General features: G+C 39.9%; 1 protein-coding gene across 1 annotated transcript in view; it reads left to right on the top strand.

Annotated features, from left to right (window-relative positions):
- ADAMTS12 (ADAM metallopeptidase with thrombospondin type 1 motif 12) overlaps positions 1-16393 on the top strand; it is a 141962-nt gene that overhangs the window by 94147 nt on the left and 31422 nt on the right. The window contains exons 13-16 of the mRNA XM_057364647.1: positions 1983-2116; positions 9096-9216; positions 14013-14257; positions 15577-15718. Of these exons, the coding sequence (XP_057220630.1) occupies positions 1983-2116; positions 9096-9216; positions 14013-14257; positions 15577-15718 (642 nt within the window). The remainder of the gene's footprint in view (positions 1-1982; positions 2117-9095; positions 9217-14012; positions 14258-15576; positions 15719-16393) is intronic.

Raw genomic sequence — 16393 nt, 5'->3', positions numbered from 1 at the left:
GTGAGTTAAATGCTGGCTACTCAAGGGAGCGTTTAAGCAGTGCTTAGCATGGGTACCCCTGAGCTGGTAGAGATTCGTGGTTGTTAATGAGTGCTCAATTACGAGATGGAATCTGGTATTTTTTGCATATGCTGGATTGCAGGAATTTGGATGTATTTTGGTCTAAAAGTTACAAGATGGCAGCCTTTGTGTTGAAGTCTTGTCTTGAATTAATCAAATTTACTGAAGTAACTGAAACTGAACCAGACACTCCTTCTAATGAGCCCCTTCTGAGCAACGTGAGTGCTCCTATTCAGCCTAATTAAGTATTTTTAGATTTTCAGGACTAAAACAAGAAAAAAAAAGCTATATTCAATGCCAGTCTTCCACCATTCCAGGAAATATATTTGTTTTCCTTGTGTGAGTTTGGTATCTATTCTATGTTTAAAATATGAGACTTTGGGAAGTCAGTAGCTGATTCTGATAGAATTTATTTACAGTCCTGGAATAATAGATCCAAGGTCCCTGAGCTCAACCATAATAAATAGTAAAGATAGATAAATAAATAACTTGCCAAATGCCAAATACAGTGCTAGTATAATTTCCTTAGTKGTGCCCTAACCAGCCTTTCTGCAGATGAAAAATCAAATAAATACCAGATAGGATTGAGTTTGTGTGGAGGGAGAAATACTGTGTCAGTTCCAGTGGGGTTCAGTAGAAAAGATACAGAAAAAAAAAAGCAATAAAAATTTGTGGGTAGGATCTAATTTTAGATAAGTTAACACAATCAGGAAAACCAGCAAAGTTTTCATGCATAGAARGCATTTGCAAGTCTGAAAGTTTGTGCATGTCTGCAAAACACAGGGAGGCTGCTTTAAAATGGTTCAGTAATGGTGGCCTGAAGTCCCTACTGACTGGAGGGTTTAAGGCTCATGGCTTTTCTCTGCAAAGCATTTCAGCTTGCTGAGCATGAACAAATTGCTTTAGTGCTTGGTGAGACTGGGTCTTTGAACAGACCAAAACCTGAAGACTGGTCCTCTGTTGCTGTCCCTCATCAGTGTGATAGTGGGCGATTTTAATAATTCGGCCAGATAGTTCTTGTTCTGCTGGAGGCTTTCCAGAGAGTGATACAAAGGCAGGGATTATCTGTCTTTGCTTTGACCCTCATTTAAGCTCGGTCTCTTCTTCCTTGCACACAATTTATTTGTCAGACTTTTGCCCTTTCTCTCTGATGTCTCAGTTTCAAAATTTCCCGTTCCCAAAGGCCAGTGTCTGTGAGACAGGGAGGTATGTGTTTGACTCTTCTTACTCAATAAATGAAATAGACTAAAGCCCTGATCCATCACAGAAAATCTTGTTTCAGAGGCCACTAGTTGCTCTTGTTACAGCTTTTCCCTGTTGCTTCTATGGCACATCCATCTGAGAACAGCTTGAGTCTGTCAGACTCACCAGTGTTATCCCTGTTTCATAAGCTGTCAAGTAGGAATAGAAAGAATGTTTGAGATTATTTATGACATGCCAAAAGGTAGATTGCTGAAGATCAGAAACAACCAGCTCTCTGAGAGAGGCTGACAGCAGTGACGRAAAGTTTATAATATCTCTGAAATTACTCAGTCACCAGCGGATGGAAAACTTTCTTACGAGTTTCCATGGCAATCTCACCCCTTCTCTAATGACAGCTGGCTTTGCTGGTTTCCCATCCCTTTGTCCATCACAGCTGACGGCCTCCGTGCAGCCTTGCTCAGCAGTGGCTCTTGGTGTCCCAGAGATGGAGAGCTCGCAGGTGTGAGGGGTCCAGCCTCCAGCTTCTTCCCACAAATCCACAAGTGCTAGTTACCAGGCCTGTGTCACTCCTAGCAATACCATTKCTGCTCAATTCTGATTCTGCTGGTTCTGTCAAATGGCAGGGAATGTGAGCAAATGGTTGAGTGAAGACCCTGAGCATTGCAGTGCAGTGTCTCGCTGAAGTGTTGCCTGAGTGAGTGTCCTTGTTTCCCTTTCAGCAAACCCCTGTGAGCTCCACTGCCGCCCAGTGGATGGCCATTTCTCAGAGAAGATGCTTGATGCAGTCACTGATGGCACTCCTTGCTCTGAAGGAAGGCACAGCCGAGATATCTGTATTAATGGCATGTGTAAGGTATTGGGTATGTTTGCATGTTTCTTTCTCTACCATTTTATTTTGAAAAGTTATGAGAAAATGTTTAACATTTTTTTYCTGTAGGATCAATGCCAAATACTCCACTTTATCTCATTTTTAATAACCATGAAAACAAGTTTATAGAAAAGGCTTTCCAAGTAGAGATAAGAGTAACTTCCACCCTTTTTAATGAACCCATTAGACTGACTGCTGATCACTTCTGGTGCCTTTTAAATCCTCTGGGGTTTTTCCCATTGTTTAAAGCATCAGTTTAAGGAAATCTGTTTCTGATGTGATGTTTTCACAAAGGATTGTGGTTTTATAGTTATAACTGGTGTCACCACTTTTTTTTTTTTAAGGAAATACAGTTTAACAATACATGTAGCAGTTCTGAGCTGCCTCATAATAGAATCAGATATTTAAAGTTGAGGACAATGAAAATTATTTTCGTTTRCAACATTAAATTGAAAACACTGTACAAGAAGATGATGGGCAAACACAGAGTATATGGCTCAATAATGTTCTGTGTATTGAACAGCTGTTGTTTAATAGTTTAAACACAGAACTGTTCTGTGTGTTGGTTGCAGGTTTCCAAGATAATCGCTTTGTCTGTACTTGAAATAGTKTTCTGTAAATTCTGTAACCTCCACTGTTTTAGCACTGTTTTTGGTAAATTTCCTATAAATAAAATGGGTACTTTACTTGTAAGGGGTATATTTACATGTGCAKTTTATTTCTTAAAATTGAAATTTGTGTCTTGTATCCCCCTTGAAGCTTGATAGCTTTTTTTGCTTTTAGCGTCTGCAGAAACGAAAACAGGAGTTGGTGACTTGTGGAAGTTACATTAGGTTATCCAGCTTAGGGGTTGTATGTCCTAAGCCATTTAATCATGTAAAAATGCAACTAGAAGGGACTTCAAGAGGTTGTCTGTTTCATCCCTTTACAAATTATATTCCTTTTTTGACAGCTTTGATATTCTTTTCTAAAGACTTCCGGTGATGGAAACTTCACATTTTTAATAGGCAGTGGGTATACTCTCTCTTTAAACTTCTTATTTTAGCAGAATGTCAGTGCCTCAGACAGCAGTAATAAAAGATGTGTTTCAAGCTTTCCTCGCAAGACTTACACTTACGGAAGAGAGTTACCATGACCCTGCTCAAGTTCACAGTGAAGAGATCCTGCTTAACTTTGCTGAGAGCCAGGATGGGCCCTCGAGCTGTGATGGTGAAAGCCTGACCTGGCTTTGAACAGTTCAAGCTGGAATGAATCACATCTTTAGCATATTGAAACACGTGGTAGATGTTGCCTACCATATGCTTTTGACCTTCATTTCAAAGAGACCAATTACTAAACTCAGTTAGGCTGTCTTCATGAAATGTTTATTTTCTGATTTCCAGCCCAGTTGGACTGGGATCACTATGGTCAATTTTAGTTTCCATATGCATTCTGTATTCAACCTTGCCTGTGACAGTTCAGGTATATACRTATTTTAGAGACAGCGAAACTTAATTAATCTGAATTTATTGATCAGAGGTGAAAGAAAAGCTAAACTAATTGCACTCTGTGGATCTCAGATATTCTTCAGCATAAATAGTTCTGTGGCCTCAAAGGGTTTCTGAGGAACTCCATGCAAGGTGCAGGTTTTGTCAGCATTTCACACGGTGGCTGCTGCTTCACATCTCCTGGCAAACAGATTCATTTGTAGTCAGGATCATAGAATAACAATCTAGCCATGCAAAATGAGACCAAATGATGAATAGGTAACCCAAATAGCTCACAGTATTTAAGGATAGCATGCTTTTGTCTGAAATAGGTACCCAGCATAACACTTGAAGAGCAGCTTTTTCATACACCTTCATCTAATTCACTAGTATTTTAGTCCAGCTAGTTAAACACAATAGATACATTACAGGTCAGGGAGAATAAACCTGGAAATGTGTTTAATATAATTAGTCTGGTCCATCACTCTKGTAGTTTGATTGCAACATGTTGCTAATGATATGGAAAAGGCATTCACAAAATTTAGTCTGTTAAAGCRCTGTTCTGGTTTTCAGAGCTATATCTCACAAGAGCACTTCACATTTGTTCTGAGTACTAAAATAACACTTCACTTTGGTCTGAAATTGAGAAAAAAATCAAATTAGTAAGATATTAGATCCACTGTCTATATTGCTCACATGTGATTGATGTGTAGGGAGGCTATTTTTTATCAAGCGAGTTCAGAGTTTTCCTACTGGGCATGTCAGAACAAGACAGATAGATCCAATAAAGATTTTAATCTTCTAAATTAATCTGATTTCAGTCTGATTTTGCTGTTTGTCATGAATTTGTTCAGAGCAATCAGAGAAACTGTTCTTACTTTTATGGATAAATGTGGTTTGAGCTGCTTCATTTTAGCTACCTGAGGTACACTGGATGCTTTCCTGGCTGGCCTGACAAAGCCACAAAGTGCATCTTCAAGTGAGAAGTACAGACACTCCACTGACTCACTTGCTCCTTTCATTTTATCCAATGTCTTCTAATTTTTCAGAAATGCTGCCTATTCCTCAGTGCTGGAGGAAGGCTTTCAGTGAGGTGCTGCTAGCCTGGTATTCTTTTAGAATTGTCGATTCAAAGACAAGCTRAAATTGTTAACTCATTGGAAGGCCTGGCCCATAAAATAGCTGGACCCTCTCTCAGCACTGACCTTACACAGAGGAAGAGTTCTATCAGGAGATCTGACAAGATTTGTCTATAATTTAATCTCAAATCATCCAGCTATACTATGACTAATTTATTGTTTAACTATATTCTTCTCATTCATTTTTCAGTTGTCACTTTGCCCCTTTAATTTAAAAGATCTTTATAGCACATAACCTATCTTCCTGTGCTAAACGTATTCATCACAAGAGCACTCTTAATTCTTACTAGGTCAGTCAATTGTTCCCCAGTGAATGAGCGAATATACGGCCAGCAGAATATGTTTGTTTAGCACTGATAGGTACATAATAGGGATTTTCGATTAAATGTRAGCCATCACATCATCTGAAAATGARGGCTTACATGTTCTTTGCACTGTAGTGTGCAGATGYTGAGGGTGAAGGACCCRGCATCTCTGATATTTCTAGCAACCATTTGTCTCCTGTACAGAATTTTGATAKGTTTAAGTGACCTTCAGTCATGCAAATCTGCAGTCTGTTCTCTGTGTTAATTCACAATTGTTATGTTGAGAGAATACCATTGTACTGGAGAATTACACAGCAGTGTAGTGCTAGGGAGAGAACCACTTTTTTCCCCTTGCTGAAAAGCAGATTACACAACTTGTGTTTTTATGTAGTAGCTTTACTGCTCCTCACTGTGATTCAGCATCTTCCTCCCACTGCTTGTGCAACAGGACATTGATTCAGCCCCAAATAGACAAATTACAAGATGAATTACTGACATCATGAGACATTTCTCCCCATTCAAGACAATGTCATGTTCAACAAGAAGTGAACATGATTTCTTTATTTGAAGACTAGTAGGGGAGACAAAAGGAAGACCTTAAAGTTCAATGTGGCATTCCCATAATGGATATTCAGGCAGCACATCCTGGCCATACGCTTCAGTGACTGCAAGGACTTCRTGTATCTGCCCCCCACTGCCAATCTGACACAAAAGCCTCTCCCCCTGGAAATGGAAAAAGGGCAATATCTCTGGCTGTTTTCCCTTTACACACTGAGCAGCAGGAAATAAATTGTTTGTCCTTCCTGTAACGCAGCCAGGCAATTCAGGTCAGTACATCTGCCTCTGCACTGTGTGCTGTGATCAGAAATAAAGCTRGTCTCAGGTGTGTCAGAGAAGGCTCTGGGTGAGTGGGGCAATGCAAAGGGCTGCAGGGAGGGGTGTAGCTTGTATTGTCCGTTCTAGGGCACACAGTGGTCACTGTGACACAGCAGGGTTTTCTCTCTGGGAGAGGATGCACTAGGACATCTGTGCCTGAAAAAATCAGAGCCCAGTTGCTGCTGAGATTCTTTCCTGTTTTATAACCTGCATCAGTCTCCAGATCCCCTTTAAGTGCTCTTTGTGAGAAATTCATCACAGATTCATAGCATGGTTCCGGTGGGAAAGGACCTTAAATATCATCCAGTTCAGGACTACAAGTGCACATGGATGGGTCACGCTGACCTTCTGGGAAGTTTGAGGCACTTTTAGAAAACACGGCTAGTGCRTGCAGAAGAGCCAGAATAATGAGGAAAGCGAGTAAAAAGAGGAATGAAGCATCTTGAAATTATTCTAATGGATGACAAAAATAATGTGCTATTCACTGGAGTGATAAAGGAAAACAGAGTCTGGAAATTAAAGTTCATGGAAATGTATTTAGAGTAAATGAATGCTGTTTATTCTGACACATGAGAGTATTACTTTGTAATGGCTTTTAATGGCTTTCTAAGACGAGGCCCTGCTGCTAGATATGAAGGTCATTGCAGCACCAGCAGCACCCCAGAGCTGGGGAATAAAACAAAGGCTTTATTTACTGCAGCACAGTAAATTTTSTGCTGTGCCTAGTTCGTGGGTATTCCAGAACCCCAGGAACATCTGGGAATGTTTCATGTGTAGGTCAGGCTGACGTCTGACCAGATACAAACTGTTTCAAATATCAGGAGAACACTGAAATACAAACTTCTGCTGTTATTAGTGGAAGGGACAAAGGGGTTCCCTTCATGTCACAGCCATGTCATATTTTGATGCCACAGTCCTGTTGCAAGAGGAAATGTGTGTTCAGGTGGGAAAGATGTGAGCTGATTGTGACCGAGCTGGTAGAGCACAGCAGAAGCACTAATTGGTACCCAAAGGCAGAAAAGTGATGGTACTGTGGTGCTGCCATCTCAGGCAGAGCCAGGGCAGCAGCAGCTCAGAATCAGTTTGTTAAACCTTTGGGGGTTTTTACACTACACAATACTTGGGAGGGAAGTATGCTCAGTGATGTTCATTTCAAAGTATCTRATTGGCAGTGACAATTAGATAAATTTATTCTGTGTGCAGCCTCTCAAACGAGAATCCACAGTAAATAAAAATGGACAGAAACCTTTCCAGAAACATGAATTTTGTAACAGAAAATGGTAACATGGCAAAAATTACACAATTTGAAGGCAAGTAATTTTTTAGAGAAGTTCAAAAGAGAAGCTGCCAGCAGTCATTAATCTTATTTTCTAATGCCAAAGCATGAAGCACAAGGGTTCCTTCTCCAGACTTTCCCCAACTTTCTGTTTGAATGCGTATGTGCATAGTATAGAAAGACTGCAACTTCCATTTCTCTCCAGGGTGTCTGATTATTCATCTGGTGTAATGATAAACCAGATAACTCTGACTTTACTGTTTGCAGATGATTAACAAATGTACTTACAGTACAGCATATTCACTGCGGAACACATCGCTTTGAGAAAACAGCAGCACTCCAGCKTCTTCAAATTGCAAGGAAGTATTAAATATAAACTGCAGTGCAGCTGTAGATAGCTGGGGAAGAGACAGATCTGGACTGCTGGCAAGATAAGGAAACATCCTGTTCATGTAGCAGTGGTATCTATGTGTTCTGAATAGTTGATAAAATCCACCCGTGGTCAAAGAGTTACATACTGAGAGGCAATGAATTAGTCACCATCTTAACGTGTGCTCTACAACTCTCTGCTAYTCATAAGTGTGATCCTTGGTGCCAGGATCTGTCTGTGTGCAAGACATTTTAAAACCTTCCATTTTTTTGAAAGTGGCCTTCATTGAGAGGAGAGAGAAGCTAAGGCTGCTGCAGAACCTTTGACATGGCCATGGCACTTCAGAGCTGGTGCGAAAGGTGCTGGGCATGTGTTGGCTTTAACTGATGAATGAGTCCTTTGAATCTTCTTTACAGTGACACAGCTTGACACCCTCTGTAGCTTGAGGCCGTTCCTCACTTCTGTTTTACACAACATCTCTGATTGTTCATTAAATCACTAGCACTTAGACAAAAATTGTTCAGGTGTTTCTCGAGCTGAAAATTATAGAAAAATACTAGAGAATGCAGGAGCCTGTATACCTAGATTAGAATAATAGATGGATTGTCCTGTCAGAAACTTGAAGAAGATTACAGTAGCTGAAGGTAAAATAAGATCAAAATCAAGAGGTAATATCCAGATTTTCATGTATCAAGAGGGTTTTAGAGAAGTTGGCAGGTACAGCATCTGAAAGCATATTTTGAGAAAAATCAACTGAAAAACCCTTACATACTACCAAACTTCTGGGTACTCRTCTACATCACAGATCTCCAGGTATCTTAGAAACTATTAACAACCACTACAAGTTGGACATTAGATTGTGTTCTGCARCCTTCCTTATTTTTGAAGAGAGGCAGAAAAAAAAACCCAAAACCAAATGAGCATTTTGTTGAAATTGACATTAGAGCACAGAATTTTTGGGTTGGGCAAGGAAGAAGTTTTTTTCCTGACTCACATGAATAAATTTATTCTTTCACTTTCTCCCTGTAGCAATCATGAGCTGGAAAATCAGTCTTTGCCATAACTTTATCTTGACCCGTGCCCCTGTGCTGGCAAGCTGGATAAGCATTGTTATAAAATTTCATGCCTGCTGAAGAGTTTCTCTTTGCTAGAGGGTTTTAGTTGAGGTTCTGTGCTGTCGGAGGTGATAGAGATATCAGTGCCATTACTGCATTGAATTCCTGGGAACCTGTGGATGGCTCTRTGACATAAAAAAGCAGACACAAATGCTAGATGTACTGGCCAATCCCAGATAAATGARGCCATTTGGGTGGCACATTTCTATTTCAGGTGGCTGGTCACTACTGCATTTTTTATGACATGGTGATATTGAACATGGTTATTGTTAGTTCGTTAGCTGATTGTTTTTCGCCTTGGTGTAATACACTGTACAGGATATATACTACTCCTCTTCTTGCAAGTACAGTGATACATGCATACTCTAAATAATTCATGGAGGAGGCCACTTTTATTCTGACACTTTTTCCTTCTAGGCTGTTGGCTGTGATTATGAGATAAATTCCAACGCAACAGAAGACCAGTGTGGAGTTTGCCTGGGAGACGGCTCTGCTTGTCGTACAGTGAAGATGATGTTTAATCAGAGTGAAGGATTTGGTAATACGGGTTCTTCTCTTAAATTRTTCCATTGGTGAAGTAGTTTCTCTGTGTAGAAATGATTAAAGTGCTTCTCATTGAAAGCTGAGTGATCATCTGCATGGGTAATTGTAAAATGGGTGTTTCAGTGAGTCACACTTCTGCCACAAAAAAAAAAAAAAAAAAGCATGCTCTGTGCTTTTTAAGTTCGCCTTTTTAAGGTGTCTTATAAAAATTGTCTGAGACAAAACAGGTCCTATGCCACTTAGGCAGTTAACAAGAAAATCCATAATAGTAAGTGCATTTACAAAATGAGTGTAATTTGCCGTCTTGAAAAATCTGGACCTAATGCCTGTACAGCAAAAAGCAAAAAAGTGCTGGASTGAGTGGCTTGGGGATTCATTTCCAAGCGTCATAAATGGGAGAGGAGTAATTCCCTGCTGGGCTGAAGTGGTCTGAATAAGCACTTGGGACTGAGCCTGAATTCACTGACTGCAGCGAGCCATTCAGGCTTTAAGTGGGCTTGTGTGGGATGAATGGGTGCTGGAGAACCTGGAAGCAGGAGTGAGAGCCTAAAACTGGGTAAGAGATACAGCGCTGAGCTGGAGCTKAAGAGACTGCTGGAATGAGCAGCTTTCAGTGGGAAACCAGGACAGGAGGGGCAGAAGTGGGAAGACAGGGCACTGGAGAGCCTGCTAGGGTAAGGTGTGCAGCTAAGGAAAGAGGCAGAGGCAGGGATGAGAGGTCTCGAGGTCAGTAATTGGTGCCGTTGTAGTGAGGGAGAAACTGCAGTCAGTGCCTTTTGGGTTTGTGGAGTTTCTCAGATAAAATAGTTCTGCCTTGCACAAGTRTGATTTGTGCTACTGATTTAGAGTTGGTTTGACAAGATTTTGCAAAGTATGGGRTAAAAGCTTCTTTAATATTCCAGTTTTTTTTCCTCTACTTGACTTTGCTTTCCTTCCCTTCCCTTCCTGCAGCAGTGCAGGTTGCATTTATATGTAAGATTTAAAAAGGAAATTCTAGAGCTCCCTCCCTTTCAATACTACCATAATCGTTCAGCTTCTAATTTTTTTTTTTCTGCAAATCTAAAATTCACTCAGTCTTTGACTGTGTGAGCTTCCCAAGGCTAAAGATGTGAACTTCAATTTTGAATGACAGTTTTGCATAAAAGGTCCAGTACTGTAATTTATGGAAGGAAAGCTGCCTCTTATTTTATTTGAATTCATTTGTGTTTTATATTCACTTAGCTTTTCCTTGCAGCAAGATTCAGTCAGCCTCGCTGACAGATACTGCTGAGGTTTTTGTATATTGAGGTTTGAATATTGAATATTTGCTGATTTTTTGAATATTGAGTAAAATTATTTCAATGCTTTCTTTAAATAAGTAAATATTCAGTAAAAATGTATTGATTTTGAAGATTCTCTCTCTTCTATAGACATTGACTGCATTTCAGGCCAAAAAAGAAAGATGTCAGGCAAGGTAGAGGTTGTGGGCCCTTCAGGACAAGGTGGGGATTTCACTGATGTGCACAGGTGTTAAATCTGGAATAGGAAAAAGGTTTAGTTTGCAATATCTGTCTTATTTTTGCCTCTGACTGATACTGTGGTGTTTTCTCAGATTTTATAGTGGATTCGCTGCTGAACAGTGTATGTAAACATGAAATCTTCGGCTCATAAATTCAGCAGAGGTAACAAAATAGTATCAAAGCGTGCTCCCAGTCACTGGCAAAGAAGATTTGAAAAGTTTTTCTGTGTTTAATGGAATAGAAAAATACAAAGCCAAAGCTAATACATACTGATTTAAATCTTTGTTCAGAATCTCAGTCCAGCAGGACCCTTCTTGGGACTAGCGCTGCATCATTCTGTGCAGGCTGACTCAGTTTTCATGTCTAAGTAATGAAATCCTAGGAAAGAGTTTTAATAATTCAGCCTTTCACTGCAGAGCAGGGTGATCAGTTTGTCCTGAAGAGGAAGAAGTCTGCTTAAAAATCCTTGTAGAAGTCTTACTACCTCATGGTCAGAAAGAAAAGTTTTAAAATATATAGTATTACTTATTTTCTTAAAAATCCTTTTGTCTTTGCCATGGATGCAAAATGGGAATACTCATCCAGGGGCATCCAACAGCGCCACAGGAATGACTGCCTCATCTTTGTAGTGGATTCTGTTGGAGTTTCATGATGGAAAAAAATCAGAGGTTTAATGTGAACACATTGTTGCAGCTGTTGACACTAATACTTCCCCTTGTTTTAAGGGGATTTGTTAGAAAATCATTTAAGTTGCTTTGGCAGAACTTCAGTGGCAGAAGGGTTGCAGGATGAGCAGGAGGCATGGAAGAGCAAGAAGGTCACGGCTGGGAACGAAGTCATGGTAGTGTCTAGAGCTTGGCACAGAAGAAAAYTGTGCCTCAGGAATATGTATTTTTGAGAGAGGTTTGCAGATACAACAGGCTTGGGAGTAGGAAAGTTGTCATAAAGAGAAATAGTCAGATCTGATTATCGTTTCATTTGCAATGCTGTGCTCACGGCCTGAGTGGGAAAAGAGAAACAAGTTCTTCAGTCCTTGTAAAGCTGTGAATACAGCAAGGGTTTCAGGAATTTATTCGTATCTGTGTTGGGAGCATGTAGATTTAATTTTAATTAAAAAGGGGAAGGATTAATAGCATCTGAGAGTTGCCAATTCACAGGTGTGCAGAAGTGCTCACAATAGGTTTGCTCCAGGATTTAATGAGCCCAGTGTGTAGGTAAGACAGCTGACATTTTGGCTGTTACCAAATCTTGGATCTCTAGATCATAATCAAATGAAACCACAGAACCAGGAGCAATTACATAAACACCACCCAGAGAATTTTTAAACAAAAGTTTATTATGTTGAGTGAAAAGCTCACAAGCTTGCTGCTGATCARATTTCCTTTCAAAATCAGGTTTATTGGGAATCAGTGTGAGGCCCTGGGAAATCAGGAGGTAATTTAGCTGGTGGGGAGAGCCAGGGAGAAGGCAGTGTGATACACTGACCAAATGGTAACATCCCTTAYCAGACAGTTGCAGTAGATTGAAAATAACTATGCCAGATCTTGAAGAGATATACAGATTTATATGTTGTAGCAGAACAAAAATTGTTTTATTGTTTTTATACATTGTGTTTTGAACAAATGTTATTCTAATTACATTGGAAATAAACCCCCAACCCAACCCTACTGTAAAAGGACACCAGCACTGCAAAGCCAAGRTGTCAGGACGTGACATAATTAAGATTTTCCATGCTGTGTTAATTTGGCCTGGTTGTAAGTATGCCGTCTAATCAAGCCTTTCATTGCCTAATCACACACTGTGTTCATGTCTTCTCTGCCCTGAATGAATAGAACATTTGGGAAAATCGTTAGAGTTGGCTACTTACAATAAACCTAGACTGTCTATTTGCTGAATAATACAAGTTATTCAGTCAGCCTCCACATTTTGTCTCATCATKCACTTAAAAACACCCGAAATGTTTTGATTTCCACAGTCAGTGGAGACTTGCAAAAATTAACATCCAGAGAATTCTCCTTCTTAAACATCACTCACTGGGAATCCATGTATATAATTTTATATTATCAATGTACTTAAGAAGGGCCTGAAGTAGACAGGTTCTGTTTTGTACYATAAGCAGTATATGACATTTTAACCAATATTTATTACACCACAAAGGGGCTGTAAAGAAGATTCAGATGTTAAAGACTCTCAGGCACTTACAGCAGTTCTGGTAGGTGAGGAACATTGCTACTGAAGATGGCTTAGTGTGCCCAATGTGATTTATCTCACTCATGTGAGTGAGTAACCTAAGGTGATAAACTCGTTTCACAAGAAGGATGAACAGGATGTGAATCTCAGAATTTAATTCATGACCTCAGCAGTGTGTGRTGAGAACTGGGGAACTCATGTTCCAGTCTTGAAGCAAAGCAGCACAAAATRTAGCTCACACTCCCAGTGCACCTGCTTGCAGAAATGTCATTCCTCTAATTTGTAGAGCTCAGCTAGGGGCAATAACAAGAAAGCTACCTGAGTTTGTGTTCAAGGATCTTTGTGAACTTCCTATTTTYACAGTTCAGTAGCAACAACAACAGCAGTTTCCTGTAAGGTGAGAAGCACAGAGCTTGATGTCACATATTGCCTGTGGTGCAGAAAAAATTCTGTGTGAGATGCTTTGGGTCATTCTTAACACAAAGACCATGAATCTCTTAAGAGATAAGTAGGACAAGCCCTTGAACTTTGTTATGAAAATCATAGTTTAAAAAAGTGCGTTCAATTTATAGTAGTAATTTGAGGCATTTGAATAACATTCGTTTTTTTGTTGTGAGGCAAACAATCACAGAGAATTTAAATGCCTTAGAGAAGGTRCATGGAATTCTGTACATCCCTGTGCATTGGGTACAGATGAAAACGTTCTTTGCAAATTGAAAAAAARCCTTTCCCACAGAAGACTGTTTTGCTGTAACTTCATGGCGTTTCTCCAGATTGCAGTGTACCAGAGCCCTTGGGTATGGTTATGGAAATGTTGGAAATGTTGTCATGTGTGGAGTAGATTTCCCCTGGTACAGCTCTGAAAGTCTTTCCCCTCCACATTCCTTCTAAAGACCACTGGCATTGCCTACACACTATTCCCCAGCTGGTACTAGAAAACCTGACTTGCAAAGCCACACTGTTAACAAACTGAAATRCAAGCCCTGTGGTAGCACACTTGTATATATTTGCAAGCAAAGCTGATGTTTTAATTATCTTAGAAATAAGTAAAATGCAGTGACATTTCTGTTGTTCATCTCCATGAACTTCTCTTGTCTCTTAGGATATGTTGATATTGGGCTGATTCCAAAAGGTGCGAGGGGAATCAAAGTCATGGAAGTTGCAGAATCAGGAAATTTCCTTGCTGTGCGAAGCAAAGACCCGGAAAAATACTACCTGAATGGAGGCTTTATCATCCAGTGGAATGGTGAATACAAAGTGGCAGGAACGATATTTCAGTATGACAGAACAGGGGATCTAGAAAATCTGACTGCTCCAGGACCCACCAATGAATCAATATGGATTCAGGTGAGCAGATCATGAGCAGAACCCGAATGTGCTGGGGCTCTGAAACTGAGGCTGGCAAAATACATACGGGGATATATAAACCACTCTGTTAGCATGCTATCTTGGAAAAAAAATAGTTGAGCTGTTTTGGAGAGAAATAAGCACCTTGTTTGAGAGCTGTTGATCCTGCATAAAAATACGTGTCCTCTGTCGTACTCTGATTATTCTTAAAGGCTGGTCTAATCCTGTGCTGCCACTAGGACAGGGATCCTGGCACCTGGAGCTGGGCAGTCCTTTACCCAAACTGTCTTGTCTCTTGTACCAGCTGAGACCAACACACGGCTGTGATGTGAACCAGGTCCAGATGAGAAAAAAGTTGTCACAAAAAGGGAACTGATACCAGGCTGTGAACAGTGAGGCCTAGGGAAGGCTGACAGCAGTGACAACTTACACTGGGCAAGGAAAGCATGCAGCGTTACATAGTGGACTAATAGCTTGTGTTAAGTGCAACTGATCCGTTTAACACCCACAGAGGGTGCTTTCTTTTGTTTCTTTCATGTTTGTTTWTGAATTCTAACTTAAATGTAACCAGCTTCTGTCAGTTCTAAAATATCATTTTGAGCTGGCCCTTTGATCTCTGAAAGTATCTCTCATGGCTTGTTTGCCTGTGTATCCACCATGAAATTAAAAGCAGTATTAAGGGTGTAATGGGCAACCATTTTCACACTTTGAATGTCTGATGAGGAGACAAAACTAATGGGTGCTCATTCTTCACTTTTAGTATAATTGGGAGGAAGAGTAAAAGTTCATTGCTGAAGTCTTTTATCCCTTGATGATGTTTACTTTCTCCCTCTCAGTAAAATTCCTTGAGTGCCTGTTCTCAGTTGCAATTTTTCCTCTTAATTTAGAAACACTGAAAAATAATATTAAAGCAATGTCTGAACAACATCTGTACTCTTCTGACTTAGTGGTTGTTTCCTAACAGCTATTTCAGAAGGTAGGGAAATTATAATTTATAGTGGGTGTAGGCAATATCTCTTAATCAGCAGCACAGGGATGCTTTGGATGGACTTTGTATTATCTTTTCTTACAATCAACAGGATACTAATTATGCTGACCCATTTATTCCCACCTGTGAGGAGGTGCATAGTAAACAGCTGTGCCTTTGAAAGACTCATGTGTGCCACTGCCAGCATAGAAGTGGGAATTTTGCAAGTCTGCTTCTCTGAACTGGTAACAGACTCCAAAATGGGCAGCTTTAATTCTTCCAGTCTCACACTTTGAAAGCTTTTGCACAGTAGATTATTAATTAAATAATTAATAAAACACACTCTTTCCAGCTACTTTTTCAAGAAACCAACCCTGGAATTGAGTATGAATACACAGTACGTAAAGAAGAAAGCAATGAGAATGAGATTGGAGAGCCAGAGTATTTTTGGCAGTATGGAGAGTGGACAGCTTGCAGCGTTACCTGYGGAAGAGGTAACTCCTCGCTTCCTTTTTCTCTTACTCTTTGTCTTCATTATAGATGTAGATCACCTAAATCAGATCACGTGGTTACAAAAATAATATGAGGAATAACATGTTTACTTTGAGGGTGACAGAGCACTGGGAGAGGCTGTGGAATCTCCTCTGGAGACATTCAAAATCTGCCTGGTGGTGATCCTGTGCAGCTGGCACCAGGTGACCCTGTTTTAGCAGGGRGTTTGTACTGGATGATCTTCAGAAATCCCTTTCAACCCCAGCCATTTTGGGATTCTGTGAATAATGCATTTTAACTTGAAAAAATGTATTTTTAAACTATTTAAGTCAAATAGGTTTCTGAAATTCTGAGCTCCTGTGAACCAAAATAAGAAAGTACAGTTTTCTTTCCCTCTAAATTTGTTGTCTGTACTCTTTACCATAGCCCAGCTTTTCAGCAATGCTAATAATTCATGAGCTATTGTTTTCCTATGAAGTCTTTTCAATATTTTAACTGACAAAAGTACTCCTAATTTCTGTCCTGTCTTGACAAGCAACTTTTTGTGTATTGCTCAATAATTGCTTGTAATTTATTTAAATTAGTCTTGAGAACTTCCATGTCTTTGCCAGTTTGGCAGCGGCTCTGGTACCACTGCAGTAATAGTGTGGTTTTGTGCAGCATCTTAAACCAGACAA

The sequence above is a fragment of the Malurus melanocephalus genome, unplaced genomic scaffold (genome assembly GCF_030028575.1).
Source record: "Malurus melanocephalus ecotype Western Australia unplaced genomic scaffold, MMel_1.1 scaffold_41, whole genome shotgun sequence".
NCBI lineage: Eukaryota > Metazoa > Chordata > Aves > Passeriformes > Maluridae > Malurus > Malurus melanocephalus.
Note: the sequence above shows the minus strand (reverse complement) of the source record. Positions and strands in the feature narration are given on the sequence as shown.